Raw genomic sequence first — 17,341 nt, forward strand, 5'->3', positions numbered from 1 at the left:
AAATTATTACATATGATAATGTCAATATAACATATTTCAAAAATCTCTTACATACTTTTTATTATATTATTTCATTTATTATATTACTAAGAGCTACTATTGTTCGTTGTTGGGACTCCATATAAGTACAATATATATTCGTATAATCTTCAGGTGTCAGCAGAGCACAGTACAGAGAGCTAAAGAGGAACAGAGCTGACTCCTTCCAGTGCTCGACGTATAGAGGAGAGGGATGAGGAGAGGGAAGAAAATACTTTTGTAAGATGTTTTTCTTTTTTACACAATCAATATGTGTATGTTTGTACGTATACATGCAAATATTTTAAAATAATTGATACAGGTTTTTATACATCCCATATATATATATATATATATATATATATATATATATATATATATATATATATATATATATATATATATATATATATATATATATATATATATATATCAACAACCCCATATGTCTGCTTTTTGTTATTTCAGCCAATGGAAGTAACAGAAGAAGTTCTAGAGTCAACGTCTGTAGAGGATCCTCCTCCACATCTGACTGGGTTGGAACTTGGGAGTGAGATTTTCGAGGAGCCAGATTCACTGTTTCGGACCCCTGAAGCAATGGAGTCCTCTGACTTTGATATTTCCCATAGGCGTATGGTGGAAGAGAGCGCCAAAATGAACCACAGGAGAGGATTTACTTATGGGGTTAAGGTATATTAAATCAAGTTTAAGATATATAAATTTAATCTTAAAAAACCTAATATTGTGATGATGCAATACTTAATGTTATTGCTTATTTTTCAGCACAAGAACAAGGAGACTACAATGTGGACGTGTAGTGTGCGATCGGCCACGATCAGATGCCGTGCCACAGTCCTGCAACGAGGCAACTCTTTTGTTCGAGGAGCCAATGTTCATGTACATCCTGCGGACCTCAAGCTGCCACATCTCAAGAAAGTTTCAGCACAGGTAGTGATTGTCATAGAATTGTACATAAAATATATTTTCAATAAATACCTCATTTTAAATTAATCTTAGATTACTCCATTACACTGGATTATAAAATTAAATTAACTTTATACTGTTTAAAGTTTATTTTTATTTTTTTGTGAATTTGCAGGCTAAAGCAATTACAGTGGATCAAGTCTTTCGACCTGCGCGAGACATCGTCGAGGCCACAGTTTCCGACACCGTACAAGACAGGTTCGTAGCTCCAAAGACGTCAAACATCAAGCGATATGTGCATAACTACAGAACTGCATTTAGACTCAAAGACCCCACAGACTTGGATTTCGAGGTATATTATCTTTTCGTGGTATTCATGTTACACATTACATTGAATTATATAATTAGGAATTATTTATTGTTCCAATGCCTTACTTACATGTACTTTTACTTTCTTCAGATCAACATGGACTTTCTCCAGTGCGAAGAATTCCTGAAAGCTGACCTCCGTGTTGGCGAGGAGGACGCCTGATCTTCGCTACAGAGTACCAACTTAATATTCTGCGACAAGCAAAGAAATGGTACAATGATGGCACCTTTAAGGTATAATGAACAGGAAGAAAATTCAACAATATATTTATCTTTATGAAAAAGAGATGTTCTGATTAATATTTTATTTTATAATTGTAGATTGTGCAATCCTTCCTGAAACCAACTGGCCAACTAATGTCCATCCACGCCTTTGTTGAGAAAGATGGGAGGTCTATGCAGTTTCCTCTGCTCTTTGCCCTTATGTCTCGTCGACGAAAGGAAGACAATACTGAGGTAAAATATTGAGTAATTATATTTTTATATATGAAAACTTATTTATATAATTTCTTATATGTAATAGTAACAACTTGATTGTTTGATAAATTAAAAATATTATTGCTGTTTCAGGTTTTTCGTGCCGTGCAAAACAGGCTCGGGAATTCATCGGTGGAAATGGTGACTGCCGATTTCGAAGCAGGTATATTAAATACATGTAAAAAAAAAAATAATTTACAAAAATATCTATTTAATAGAAGTACTTATAGGAACATCAATGTTTTTCAATGTTGTTTTTCTCCCTTTTACTGACATATATTTAAAATTTGTTTGAATCAATTCAGGTGCTTGGCAGGCCATCCGCGAAGTTTTCCCGCATGCATCCTTGAAGGGTTGCGCCTTTCACTGGTCAAAGGCTGTGTGGAGCCATGTTCAACAGCTTGGCCTGGCCACCACCTTTAGACAGCGGCAAGGTGCTCACAGCTTCATTAAACAGCTCCTGGCATTGCTATTCCTTCCATGGAATCACATTGAGGATGTCTTCAGAGTGATGGAGGAACGAGCCCCAGCCAACCTCCAGCCACTCACGCAGTACGTCAGGGACCATTGGATCCAAAATCCAGTTTTCCCCATCCGCTCCTGGAACTGGAATGTCTACCAGTTCGCCATCAGAACGAACAACGACGTAGAAGGTAATCAAAATAAAGAGAATTTCGCGTATACTAGATATTTGATTTGATATTAGTATGTAATGAGTAAACATTGAGTATGAATCGATATGATTATTCATTTCTTATAATTAATGTTATCTTTTACAGGTTGGCACCACAGAATGAACTTTAAGGCAAGAGGTCTATCATTGTCCTTCTACCAGCTGGCCCCCTTTCTTCAGAGAGATGTTGACATTGTTAAAACCAGGGTTGCTCCATCGGATCTAGAGGGCGACGTCAAAAGAACCAGCCACCTGACGCAGCAGAGAATCACAGTAGCAGCAGACCGCTACATGGCCCAGGAAATCTCATTTGGAGCGTACTTGAAGATTTGTGGACCAATTTATGCCGCTCCGTTCGAGTGATATTTCGGTTGTGGTAGTGAAACTGGATGGACTGATTGAATCTGTGATATGATTTCTTGGTTGTTGTGATAATATATAAATAATGTGGTTTTACCGTGTGACTAAAACCACTTGTGTCTGGTGAAAGACTACAATTCAAAGAGTGTACGAATTTTTTAAAATTATTTTATTATGCTAACAAATACATTAGAATACATCATAGAAACAATAAACGAGAAACAATATAAAACAATAAAGTGCGTCCGCCATCGGTCTTTTGTTTACACGCACTCATTTCTTACAGCCACATCCGGAATCGTTTGCGCATTTGCAGCTTTCCGGTCCAGTGCACCCTTTACCACAACCACAAGATCCTGTTCAAAGAAAATCAATGATTTGATAATAGATGATTATTGTACGTACATTTCAATGTAAGATACAAAACGAATTGCCCATGAACGCAATTTATGATATAAATAAAAAACACCCTTTTTAATACAGAGCTAGATGTTTGATCGTTGATATTCTCACGTAGATGGCTCACCACGACTGGTAGTATAAGTGTTTTCGTAATAAAAAAAATCACCGTAATCTCCATGTTACATATGTGCAACTTTATTCTTTTAATACGAACTTAGTATGAGTCTAATTAGATATTGTATGTTAACGATCGCAACTTTTTTTGTGAATAAATAATTCACCTACATATATTGTAAAATGTTATAGAATGGTTTTAAATTCATTGAATTCTAAAAATTGAATGTGTCAGAGCTAATTAAATTTATATAATGTACACAATTAAAAATGCATTTTTCTGTTTTAGGGTTGTGAAAAAAAATCGATAGAAAATACTTACCGCTGCAGTTACACTTGACTTTGCAGCCTGAACATTTACACCCGTCACCACATTTACATCCGGGTCCACATTTACATCCTGTTGCTGGACACGAATCAGAGCAGACACATGTTCCAGCTGACAAAAAATGTTATAAAATATTATTGCATAAAAAATAACTTAATGTCTAGTGTATAGGTCTCTCTCTCTCTCTCTCTCTCTCTCTCTCTCTCTCAGAGTGCAACTACTCGGTTTGTTTACATTCACCCCTGCGAATGTTATTGTCATTTAAATTTAAATCACGTGGTTTTATTTGACCCTTTCAGTTTCGCAGTAAAAATCGTGCCTCGTGCTTATAGTCTATTTTAGAGAATCTAGGTACTTGTAGTCAAATATAAATCCTAGAGGTTTATTGATTTTTAACTTTATCTTCATTAATTGGTGGGTAAAATGTGTCCTAGAAATAAATGTGACAATACAAAAATAGTTTTTTTTCTGCTGTTGCTACAATTAACATGCGTAGTAGACATCCCCCCCCCTAAGAATTAATTTCGATCCGCGCCTGGCCTAGTAATAACACTAATAATAGGTGCGTTCAGAGTTCACCAGATTGTTACCAACGTCAAGTTCGGTCACCAATGTCTACAATTGGTTACCAGTGGTAGCAATTTGTTACCAATGTTGACCATTGGTGTACTTTCAATTTCAAATGAGGTCACCAAATCTACAGGCAGCCTAGAGCTTGGGCAAGTTTGGTAGGTGACGCCATTATGCTAATTCAACATGGCGCGATATAAGATGCCTATAAATACTGATGTAAATAAAGACTTTAGAATAAGATATATGCATATCTTATTGAATGAATATTTTGAAGACAATCTAAGACAACCGAGGGCTTCTAAAACCCGTTTCTATACCCAGAAACATTTTAGTTTTATAGAAAGTATGTGATAGAGAACCGGCATTTTGATATTCGAGCTTGGACTTTCGGTAAGACGTTACTATTTCTTGCATCAAATCAAGTTAAAAGGATGTTGATATCGAGTGAAATATGCACAGATTGCGTAGAAATTGCTTTAGAGATTTCAAAGATCCATGGCCAACAAAGAAATTATTAATAGACCTATGTCACACTGTTTGGGACAACTACCCAAAGTCCAAGCTTCTGTTAAAATTAATTCTATTTATATATATATTTGCTGGCGTTAAATATTTATTATCAATTTTGCAATTAATCTTTACTTTCTTTTTATTAATGATGGATTGCTAGTCATTTTGTAGACTTCTTTATATAATTGGGAATTTAACAAAATTGTCATCAAAGTTGTGTATTACGATGACTTTTTAAGCATAATAAATCACTCAATGAAGATGTTTTAAAGGGAAACGGTCACACTTCACAGAGAAAAGGTATTTTGTTTTGTTTTCAACTGTTTTATGTGTTCAGATGGTTACAATTGGTAACCAAGTGTGACCAAAGGCTACCATTTGTTTGAATTTGACAAAAAATCGTTCATGGTACTACCTTTACAAATTGCTACAAATGGCAGCACTTGGTGATCATTGGCTACCATAGTTCACCGATGGCAACCAAATGCTGCCAGTGGTAAATCTCAATTTTACCAACGGTACAACTCTGAACGCACCTAGTGAAACAGACTGTACTATTTTATGCAGAATGTTTCTTGAAAATGGCTCGATTTACTAAGTTTTTATGCAAAACATTCACCCATTATTTTTTAACCGGGTTTTCCAACGGAAAAATCCGGTTATTAAAATGGTGAAAATGGCGGGCGGGCGGATGGCGGGCGGGCGGGCGGGCGGATGGCGGCTGCCAAAAGGGTACCCTCATTGTACGGATAACTCCACAGTTTTCAAGATAGGAAGTTGTTCTTTTGCAGATCAATTGTACATATATCAGAGGTGTGCATATTGCTAGGATTTTGATTTCCGATAATTTATCGAAAAAATACCAGCTTTTGAACTTAGTCATTTTTTGGCAAAATATTGCATATAGGGTACCCTCATTGTACGGATAACTCCTCCTACAGTTTTCAAGATAGGAGGTTGTTCTTTTGCAGATCAATTGTACATATATCAGAGGTGTGCATATTGCTAGGATTTTGATTTCCGATAATTTATGAAAAAAATACTAGCTTTTGAACTTAGTCATTTTTTGGCAAAATATTGCATATAGGGTACCCTCATTGTACGGATAACTCCTCCTACAGTTTTCAAGATAGGAAGTTGTTCTTTTGCAAATTAATTGTACATATATCAGAGGTGTGCATATTGCTAGGATTTTGATTTCCGATAATTTATCGACAAAATACCAGCTTTTGAACTTAGTCATTTTTTGGCAAAATATTGCATATAGGGTACCCTCATTGTACGGATAACTCCTCCTACAGTTCTCAAGATAGGAAGTTGTTCTTTTGCAGATCAAATGTACATATATCAGAGGTGTGCATATTGCTAGGATTTTGATTTCCGATAATTTATCGAAAAAATACCAGCTTTTGAACTTAGTCATTTTTTGGCAAAATATTGCATATAGGGTACCCTCATTGTACGGATAACTCCTCCTACAGTTCTCAAGATAGGAAGTTGTTCTTTTGCAGATCAATTGTACATATATCAGAGGTGTGCATATTGCTAGGATTTTGATTTCCGATAATTTATGAAAAAAATACTAGCTTTTGAACTTAGTCATTTTTTGGCAAAATGTTGCATATACATGTAGGGTACTCCATTTCACTGGATAAGGGTTGACATGGATTATGGATACAGTTTACATAAAAGAAAACCCGGTTTGCTGTCACATTGACAGCTTTTCACTTGTTAAAAACATGGTATTGCACACCTCAAGCATCAAACATGGCTATGAATTTATTAAGCAACCCAATGTTTATATTATCAACCACTCTACACGTGGTTGAACACGAACGATAACTCTGTTTCGAGTATCATCGTTTAATTTAAAAAACCGGTAGATGGTGAAATAAGACATACATCTTAAAAGATGTTGATTTTTTTACATAACTCATAGAGATATGATATGAAAATCGATCAGTACTTGCGTATTTTGAGAATATTTTCCGAACACTTATACTTCTGCTCGAAATTTCACAGGAACTGAACAAATCTCGGTGAAGTCTCGTGAACTTACATTTGAGCACCTCTAGATTTATTACATACTTAACAAAGATAAAGGAAACATTCCGAACACATTCACAGGGGTGACATTGGTCGTGTCGAATTTTGTTTACAACACGTGAATTCATCAAATTGCTACTATGACTTACTCTTAGTGCAGTTACATGGATCAGCCATGTTTTCTTAGTCTTGATGTTTCTGAAATTAAATCAAAATATAAGATAGAAAACATAACCGGTTTTTAATCACATCTTTTAAACTGATGACCGATTATTCAAAGCTTTTAGAATAACTAAGCATAATGATGTTTTTAAAATTTCTGTATAAAAGCAGACAGTTCGGATCTTCCGGAGTGAGTGTATATGTGTGCATAAGTATACAGGACCTACCTCCTCTTTGTCCTCCTAAACAAACGATTGAGTGTTCTCTCACAGATTGAATATAGTATATAGTTCAGTTTGCACACGTATACAAGTATTCAGTATCGTGTGCAAAAAAGTCAATAGACAAATATACAATGACGTGCGCAAAATGTATAGAAGTTTTTAGTTAAAAAACAGTCTGTTCTTGATGCTTCAATTGTTTTGAAAGTACATACATGTATAAATGCATATAGGTCAACTTAAAAAAAAAATTCTATTCAATATATATACACTCTATATGCTGTAATTATTTATATGCAATAACGTGCATATATGCTCTATATACGTATACGTACGTATATTTAATGCATAGAACTTTGACCCCGTGGAAGCAGTATCATTTAGGTCGTATGATAAGCCATGACTCATTGAGGTGCCGTGTGGAAAAATGCATAATCAGTTATGTCACGTGAAGTCATGTGATTATACATTGTATACAGAACTCATAAACGAAACTATAATACATGAATTTTTTAAAAGAAAGAGGTGGTGAGATTAAAGGGGAGGGGGGGGGGCACCATTCTACATATCAAGCGACTTTCCTATAACAGAAATGAAGCAATGAGACTACTCACTACGTTTTAGCATCTAATGATTACAACAGTGCTGTGTGTTTATACGTACAATTTCTAGGGCATGTCGCGGTATACTAAAGAAACTATGTAATAGGATGCATTATCAAAAAAAAATTTAGTTTTTTTTTAAAAATTACATTACTTAACTAAGGATCGAATTAATAAACAATTAAGATAAGACATGAATAAATATAATCATTCTTCTTCAAAATATGAAATCCTCTACAACTATAATTTATTAGTTTTTTCATCTCGCTTTGATTATGACCAGATTAATGAACGTTCTGATTTTTATTGGGTTTAATATCATTCAAAAATTATAAAACATTTTTATATAGGGCAAAAACAGTTTACAGTCTAGATAAATGCGTATACTACGAAATGGGAATATAAAAAACTATGTAGCATTCACATACCGGATTTGTATCATGTAAACTTGAATATTGTTGAAACAAGTATATTTCATGATTATTATGTGTACATACATACAGCGCATTATACAAATGTTTAGAGTAATGTGTGTAATATATTCAGTACCGTGTGAAAGAATTTCAGATAGATGTATATTGTATAAAGTGGTCGTGCGCAAAGTGATATACAGGGTGATGTGAACACATGTACTTCCTTCTGAGTATAAAACTGAGATTGTATAAAATATCGTCAAAAATTCATCTTCAGTAATCACTGGCTTACGATCCGCTTCTCTCCTCTCACTATCCAGGGGTTTACGATCCGCTCCTCTTGCTAGCCAAGGATTCACGACCCGCTCCTCTCCTCTCACTAGCCAAGGATTCACGATCCGCTCCTCTCCTGTCGCTAGCCTGGGGTTTGTGTCCACCTCTCTCTTCTGTAAAAGGAAAAGAGCGGATGGTGAGCTCTTGGCTAGTGGGAGGATAGGAGCGGATCGTGAACCACTGGCTAGCAAACACAATAAATCTAACTGTACTTGAACTATTTCTCTAACACGTATTAACTTATTTTGAGGTTTTTCATTTCTGGTGTGTGTACATATATATATATATATATATATATATATATATATATATATATATATATATATATATATATATATATATATATATATTGCGTAAAAATAATGCACACTCACATCTTTTCTATTGAATATTTATACCTGTGCTGTGGTGTGATTTACTTAACAAACAAAATTTTAAATCATCTAGACTATCATGCATTTCTCAAATATAAGATGTGTAAAAATTGATAATAAACCCTTTGCTTCATATACACTACACACATATAGACGTATATCGTGTTCCTATCGATCGATCTAATAGGGTCAGGGACTTTTTCAAAACTCGTTGAGTCAGAGGCATGCTATGTATACAGAAGTTTATCACTTGTAGTATGTATCTCATAGATATATATTTACATCTACCAAGTATTATTCCCTCTATTTCTTACGAAAACTTATAGTTAATTCATAGCTCTATAGAAACAGCCAGACTGAAATATACATGCCCCATTTATCGATTGGTCGAAATCTACAGCGGCTGAAACTGAGAAGATATTGACAGGTCTGAAATTGACACGCCCTGTTTATCGATTGGTCTAAACCTTCAGTGACCTACAAAATATCACGGACTGCACGAAGTAATCATGATGATGTCGTACTCAAAGTCTCACAAGAGACGATTTGGCGGTTTCTTCTAGCTAGCGTACTTATGTACATTACCAGTAATTAAGTGATTTCTACTTATTTTTCATAATCAATTTATTAATTAGTTAAAAGAGAGATGTTTATATAAACAATAAAATGCTTTCTTTGATGATTCATGCGGGTTATGAAGGTAGCGATCATTGCAGGAAAAAATTACATAACCCGCTAACGCGGGTTATGTATTTTTTCTGCAATGTCGCTTCCTTCATATTCCGAATGAATCCCCAAAGAAAGCATTTTATTGTTTAAATACACAAAGTGCTGGTGGGATTTGATTGCACGTACCATCAATATACATAGATCAGAATATTTTGTTAATTATTACACTTACATATATAATCAATATACACATTATATAACATAGGGAAATGTAAAATGCAAAGAGAAAGTAAGATGGCACTTCTTTTATCTACAGAGGTTACACAGAAACATATTAATGATTTTAGGGATATCATTTATAAACTATCATTTACTTCATTTTAAAACTAGATTGTCCGATAATTAGTCTTTAAAGGTTTAAAGAGTCTTCATAGATGATATACAACAATTGGAATAAATCAACAAATCAACAAAATGCGGTTATTTTTTATTTTCATGAACAATACTTTACATGTAAATGTAAAGCAAAATGTTTACCTGACACATCTGTGTATATAGTTATCATATGCCATTGCTTTTTTGAATATTACAATGTAATATGATGTATAACATATACCGATAGCAAGTTTCAAATAATAAGTTGATAATAAGTAACCAACATTTTTTCCTATTCTTTAACAAAGTTTTTAGGGAAGAGCATTTATTTATCCTTTATTGAACAATGAAATCACATAAATCAATAAAATTGTGGTGGATTGAGAATTCGGTTTAGCGTCTTCTGATTAATCCTTTTTAATGAAAATACTCAGTGGTGCCTCTTCGTTTGAATTGTACAAAATTTATATAAAAGTCAAATAAATTCAAATTTAAATAAAAGAAGATCTACAAAATGACTTAAGTGTAAGGGAACGTTGGTGAAGGACTGTCCTGTGGAGGCGTGGATGGAAATAAATTTTAGACGAGATTATAATTATGCATAGTATAGTACCTTATCGATTTAGCTCCTAGCTTTGTTCTTTTCTAAATGTTTAAATATTAACAAACAATCTGTATGAGAGTATTGCATAAACAATACATGTATGCTGTCGGCAACGCTCTTTTTAAAGGAATGCCTTTTATTACTTTAATGCGATAAATATATTTTGAGAAAATTCAATGAAATATTTTAAAGGACAAACCCAGTTAGAAAAAACTGAGTAGTTTAAAATTAAGCTTGCCACCATCAGTTGATCAATCCTGAACAAAACCTAAAACTTCACCAGACCGAGTACTCTCTCATTATAAAGATACATAGCAAGTTTCAAATAAATTTTCAAAACCATAACAGAAAAAGTCTGCAAAACCAAATTGAGACAGAATGGCGGACTGACAGCGATAAAGACTTTTAAAAGTCCCTGTTCCCCAGGTAAGGGGCAAATATATAAAATTGATTACATTATCAAACAAACCCCCTTCACAATCGCCAATTATCGGACTTTTCCGGCATAACCTGTCGGAAAGGCCCATAAAAAAATGTCTGTTTCCCAGGCCTATTTAAAATGTAAATTGTGGCCAGGGATAAGACAACAACGTCGGACTTACAAAAGTCTCGTTGAACCAGTCGCAACTTCTCGGCCTTTCCCGCAGAGGGCCCGGAAAGGTACGGAAATTTTTAATTGCTCGTTGAACGAGACTAAGCCAACTTTCGTTTTCTTTAATCAGAAAAATGGCGATGTCAAATCATTACGATTCTTGTGAGGATTTTACAGTGTGTCCAGTTTGTTTTGAAAAGTTGCAGATTCCAAGGTTTTTGCCATGTACACACACATTTTGTCATCGTTGTTTATCCGCCCACATCGAGTCGTCGTGTAAGGACTGTGACCCAGCCCTAGGATTTCCCTGCCCTGTGTGTCGGGCGTTTGTTCCAGCACCAGGGGTTTTGCATCAATATCCTATTAAAGATTGGGCGAGCAGGTTCCCAGAGAATTTGTTTTTAAGTAACTGTATACGACAGCATACTTCATTGACTAACCTTTGGTGTGGACCATGCAAAATAGATTGTGAAATTGACATTAAAGCAGGAAGCTGGTGTGTGGAGTGCGAAGATTCTCTGTGTGAGAAATGTAGTCAAAACCATAGAAAATACAAAGCATTGCAATCCCATCAGATATTTCCTTTAACGAATTATGGATTGGATTATACCAGGTCTTTGAAACTGATAGAGACAGATATTTTGAAATGGTGTGACAAACACGAGAACAGAAATATCGAGTTTGTGTGTGGAACTCACCAGACAGGATTCTGTTCTCTCTGTGTTGTAAATGAACATAAGCATTGTGAAAACATTTCTACACTTTCAAAGGCAGTTGACACATTTTCAGATGAAACGAAAGTAAAACTTGTTCAAGAGATAAAATACCTTATATCAAAGATTGAGACTATTGTCCAAAAGGAAAAACAAAACATTTCTGATTTAGATGACAAAAAGGACATATACACTGAGAAAATCACGAGAATGATTGAAGAAATGGTTAATCGATTAAAAACTCAAGAAAAAACATACTTTGATGAATTGGCAGAGGTTTCTAAGCATGCTAGACAGAAACTTGAGGAATCACTAAGATTATTAGAACACAGAAAGCTGTACCTTGCACACTGGTTAGAAACAATAGTATCAACAGATTCACCTAATAAAGAAACGGAACATATCCTAAACTGTTTAAAAACTAATAAAGTACTAATAGCAGTTAGAGCCTTGCCTTTAATTCAAATGAACTTTGACCTGAGTGCTGAAGTGAGCAATGGAATTAAAATGATAGATTCCCTTGGATCATTATTTAGTACCAAAGTAACTGAAAAAAATGTCAATTTCAGTTTTATTAAAAAAGAAATAATAGAATGTACTTTAGAAACACCCAACTCATCTATCAGCAATGCCAAAAAATCCAGTGAGTGGTTCTCGTGCTCCGGTAAAAAATCCAGCGAGAGGGAATCATGCTCTGTAAGAGAGGAAGATTCCCGTGAGTGGGACTCAGGTTCAAAAGATGTGTGTGACGCACGTTCCAAAAAAGCGGAAAAATCAGGTGGTAGGGATATATGCTCTGAAGACGTAGAGAAATACCGTAAGAAGGACATATGCTCTGGAAAAACAGAAAAATACAGCGAGGGGGACTCGTGCATCAAAACAGTGAAAATATCCAGTAAGTGTACCTCAGGTTCCGATGAAGGTAAAAAAATATACCGTGAGTGGAATTCAAGTTGCGAAGCGACAAACAAATCCTATATAAACTTTGTAAGAACGGAAGATTTCCGTGTGCAGGACTCAGGGTTCAAAGAAGCAGGAAATTCCCATGAAAGGGACTCATACTCCAAAGAAAATGAAAAATTCTGTGATTGGAATTGCTCTAAATACGCAGAAAACTCCCATGGGACAGACATATGCTCTGAAAAAGCAGATATAAAAGCGGAAATAGCCCGTGAGTGGAACTCAAGCTCCAAAAAAGGGGGACAATCTTGTAAGTGGGACTCAGGTTTTGAAGAAGGGAAAATATCAAGTGAGCGGAACTCAGAATCTAAAAAGAGTAAAAAACTATACCGTGAGTGGAATTCAAGTTGCGAAGCGACAAACACCTCCTGTGTGCGGGACTCAAGTTCCCAAAAAGCGAGAGAACCCCGCGAGTGGGGCACAGGTTCCGTAAATGTGGAAACATCCCATCAGTGGGACTCACGTTCCAAAAAAGCGGGGAAATCTAATGAGAGGGACTCGTTAGCTCATAACGTTGAAAAATCCGATTATTGGGTCCTACGCTCCGAAAAAAGGGAACAATCGTGTAAATGGGACTCACGCCCCCAAAAAGCGGAAGAATCTCGTGAGTGGGACATATGCTCGAAAACTGCAGATATATCCTGTGAATCGGACTCATCTTTGACCCAAAACACTATGAAATCTCGTAAGTGGGACATTTGTTCCGCAAAAGAGGAAAAATTGAACGAATTGGAGTCTTGCTTCCAAACAACAACAAGAACCTGTGAGTGGGACCAAAGTTCTAAAAAAAGTGGAAATTCCACGAATGGGGCTCAGACTATAAAAAGCTGGAAAATGCCATGAGTTGGACTTGTGGTGGAAATAGCTGGAAAATCTCATGAGTGGGACCTGTGCTCCGAAAAAAAGTAGAAAAATTGCACCGGACTCAATTACCAAATAAGTTTTTTTTTTGTTCACCTTCCACCTTGGGCTTAAATTTGTGGTAGACACAATGAAAAATCATGTTTTAAACAACCATTTTCTATTAAATGTGAAGGATAAAAGTAACAAATTTCGGAGTTTTGTCCATTTTTGACAAATGAAATAACTCTAGATTGCCTACAGTCTCTCCAAAACGGCGTCAAACAAGCTTTTGAATTCCTTTTTAAAATGATGTCAAATTGAATGTAGGTACCGGGATTAGTGAGTGGTTCTCGTGCTCCGGTAAAAAATCCAGCGAGAGGGAATCATGCTCTGTAAGAGAGGAAGATTCCCGTGAGTGGGACTCAGGTTCAAAAGATGTGTGTGACGCACGTTCCAAAAAAGCGGAAAAATCAGGTGATAGGGATATATGCTCTGAAGACGTAGAGAAATACCGTAAGAAGGACATATGCTCTGGAAAAACAGAAAAATACAGCGAGGGGGACTCGTGCATCAAAACAGTGAAAATATCCAGTAAGTGTACCTCAGGTTCCGATGAAGGTAAAAAAATATACCGTGAGTGGAATTCAAGTTGCGAAGCGACAAACAAATCCTATATAAACTTTGTAAGAACGGAAGATTTCCGTGTGCAGGACTCAGGGTTCAAAGAAGCAGGAAATTCCCATGAAAGGGACTCATACTCCAAAGAAAATGAAAAATTCTGTGATTGGAATTGCTCTAAATACGCAGAAAACTCCCATGGGACAGACATATGCTCTGAAAAAGCAGATATAAAAGCGGAAATAGCCCGTGAGTGGAACTCAAGCTCCAAAAAAGGGGGACAATCTTGTTAGTGGGACTCAGGTTTTGAAGAAGGGAAAATATCAAGTGAGCGGAACTCAGAATCTAAAAAGAGTAAAAAACTATACCGTGAGTGGAATTCAAGTTGCGAAGCGACAAACACCTCCTGTGTGCGGGACTCAAGTTCCCAAAAAGCGAGAGAACCCCGCGAGTGGGGCACAGGTTCCGTAAATGTGGAAACATCCCATCAGTGGGACTCACGTTCCAAAAAAGCGGGGAAATCTAATGAGAGGGACTCGTTAGCTCATAACATTGAAAAATCCGATTATTGGGTCCTACGCTCCGAAAAAAGGGAACAATCGTGTAAATGGGACTCACGCCCCCAAAAAGCGGAAGAATCTCGTGAGTGGGACATATGCTCGAAAACTGCAGATATATCCTGTGAATCGGACTCATCTTTGACCCAAAACACTATGAAATCTCGTAAGTGGGACATTTGTTCCGCAAAAGAGGAAAAATTGAACGAATTGGAGTCTTGCTTCCAAACAACAACAAGAACCTGTGAGTGGGACCAAAGTTCTAAAAAAAAGTGGAAATTCCACGAATGGGGCTCAGACTATAAAAAGCTGGAAAATGCCATGAGTTGGACTTGTGGTGGAAATAGCTGGAAAATCTCATGAGTGGGACCTGTGCTCCGAAAAAAAGTAGAAAAATTGCACCGGACTCAATTACCAAATAAGTTTTTTTTTTGTTCACCTTCCACCTTGGGCTTAAATTTGTGGTAGACACGATGAAAAATCATGTTTTAAACAACCATTTTCTATTAAATGTGAAGGATAAAAGTAACAAATTTCGGAGTTTTGTCCATTTTTGACAAATGAAATAACTCTAGATTGCCTACAGTCTCTCCAAAACGGCGTTAAACAAGCTTTTGAATTCCTTTTTAAAATGATGTCAAATTGAATGTAGGTACCGGGATTACTTTTCCCGTGATTAAATGTACATGTAGAATGTCAAACTATTGTTTTATTTTCTAATTAATTCCTTTAGTGTCGTAAAATAGGAAAAGATTCATCAAATCAATTATGACGTCATAATGGTTCTAGCACCAAAAATACACTCTGGAATCATTTACTAGATCTTTACCGTAATATTGATTGTTATTGGCTATATTTCCACTAGATATATATATATATATATATATATATATATATATATATATATATATATATATATATATATATATATATATATATATATATATATTATACTTTTGTATTAGATAACACTTTGTCATTCATTGCATGTAAAATTTACAAATATAAAATAAAATGTAGATTCTCAAATGAACAAGTGTCATATGAGGGTATGTGCTGTTTTTATATTTAAAAAATGCGCTAATGCAATTGTATCTTACTGTAAATAAGTTAAAATGTATAAATTTAAACGATAGCATTCTTGAAAAGTTAATATCTTATAGTATACTAGTACGATAACTGAAATTTTGTTAATCTTATTATAAGTAATATTATAAGTAATATTATAAGTACTTTATATTATACTTTAATCATTAAAAGGTTTTACCATTTGAAAGTTTGAAACATATTTTATAGATTCTATCTAAAATTTGACATCAATGACCATGCTTAGTCAAAACAATACTGAATACAAGTGCGTTTCTAGGCAAACTGAATTAATTTTATGAAATTCTTGATATTACAAATGCTTTTATTCCAAATTAAATTGTACTGTGGAATCATTAGATTTCGTGGTGGCTCAATTTTCGTAGGATTCGTGGGCACCGCTCACCAACGTATAAACATTATCCACGAATAGATAAATTAGGACTAAAAAGTTATATTTTCTTTTGTAAGTATCCGAAAATACACGAATTTACGTCCCAACGAACCTGTTAAATTGAAGCTATCCACGAAAATTAGCCGCCACGAATTTTAATGATTCCACAATAACTATTAAGGTTAGACAACACGGTCATCGATTTTACATAACTTGTTCAAGGAATTTGTCATTAATTTACTACTACTTTGACATGCTTTCTTGCAAAAAATTTGGATACCTATGCAATTTCCTACAAAATTTATTGAAAATACACTTGAATTGCTGATAAAAAAAAATTGGCATTAATATATACATCTTAAAAATTTTAACATTTCAAAAATGATAATAGATAATAATAATTTTAGCGTACTCGTCCTTTTAACCTCTGTAATCTACTTGATATGCGTAAGTACATAAATTATGAGGTGATCATTATCAAGAAAACCTGAAAAGGTTTATGAGATTGATTTTATGATACTAATTCAGTAATGATCACCTCATAATATTTAAGATTAAAATGTAATTAGTTTACAATTTGGGAATTGTACTGCAGTACGGTTGAATATACAAAGTTATCAAATTTTTTTACGTTCTTTCATTTCGTTACTAGTACGCAACCCCCCCCCCCCCCCCCCCCAACGCGCAAAGGTACATTAATTGAGTAATCGATTAATCTATTGAACGATACGGAATATATATATGTATATATATATATATATATATATATATATATATATATATATATATATATATATATATATATATATATATATATATATATATATAAAACAGAATGCGACAGTCCAAATTAAATAAATTGTTCTACAAACAATTTATTTGATTTGGACTGTCGCATTCTGTTTTATCTATTTAAGTATTTTTTGCTGTACCAAGGCTTTATCTATCTATCTATTTATCTATCTATCTATCTATCTTTTTATCTATCTATCTATCTATTTATCTATATATATATATATATATATATATAT

The 17,341-nt window shown here is 34.7% G+C and overlaps 2 protein-coding genes and 1 pseudogene across 2 annotated transcripts; 2 read left to right on the top strand and 1 right to left on the bottom strand.

Annotated features, from left to right (window-relative positions):
• Positions 1-811: 811 nt before the first annotated feature.
• On the top strand, positions 812-2,824 carry LOC128159291 (uncharacterized; annotated as a pseudogene).
• Positions 2,825-2,971: 147 nt separating this feature from the next.
• Positions 2,972-7,287, bottom strand: LOC128160422 (metallothionein-like). Its single transcript, XM_052823738.1, has 4 exons — positions 7,184-7,287; positions 6,944-6,992; positions 3,660-3,776; positions 2,972-3,177 (listed from the first exon to the last, which is right to left on the bottom strand). The coding sequence occupies exons 2-4, from the start codon at positions 6,969-6,971 to the stop codon at positions 3,095-3,097; spliced, it is 228 nt and encodes a 75-aa protein (XP_052679698.1). The 5' UTR covers positions 6,972-6,992; positions 7,184-7,287; the 3' UTR covers positions 2,972-3,094.
• A 3,853-nt stretch (positions 7,288-11,140) lies between these two features.
• On the top strand, positions 11,141-15,685 carry LOC128158006 (uncharacterized). Its single transcript, XM_052820673.1, has one exon. The coding sequence runs from the start codon at positions 11,274-11,276 to the stop codon at positions 13,653-13,655; it is 2,382 nt and encodes a 793-aa protein (XP_052676633.1). The 5' UTR covers positions 11,141-11,273; the 3' UTR covers positions 13,656-15,685.
• Positions 15,686-17,341: the final 1,656 nt, after the last annotated feature.

Source organism: Crassostrea angulata, chromosome 8 (assembly GCF_025612915.1).
Source record: "Crassostrea angulata isolate pt1a10 chromosome 8, ASM2561291v2, whole genome shotgun sequence".
NCBI lineage: Eukaryota > Metazoa > Mollusca > Bivalvia > Ostreida > Ostreidae > Magallana > Magallana angulata.

What these genes read in the sequence shown, in the direction of transcription:
- LOC128158006 (XM_052820673.1), top strand. Translation starts at nt 11,274, where the DNA reads ATGGCGATGTCAAATCATTACGATTCTTGTGAGGATTTTACAGTGTGT.
- LOC128160422 (XM_052823738.1), bottom strand. Translation starts at nt 6,971, where the DNA reads ATGGCTGATCCATGTAACTGCACTAAGA. An exon ending in TCCATGTAACTGCACTAAGA is followed by an intron (nt 3,777 to 6,943) that starts GTAAGTCATAGT and finishes ATTTTTTGTCAG; the next exon opens with CTGGAACATGTGTCTGCTCT. An exon ending in AGTCAAGTGTAACTGCAGCG is followed by an intron (nt 3,178 to 3,659) that starts GTAAGTATTTTC and finishes TTCTTTGAACAG; the next exon opens with GATCTTGTGGTTGTGGTAAA.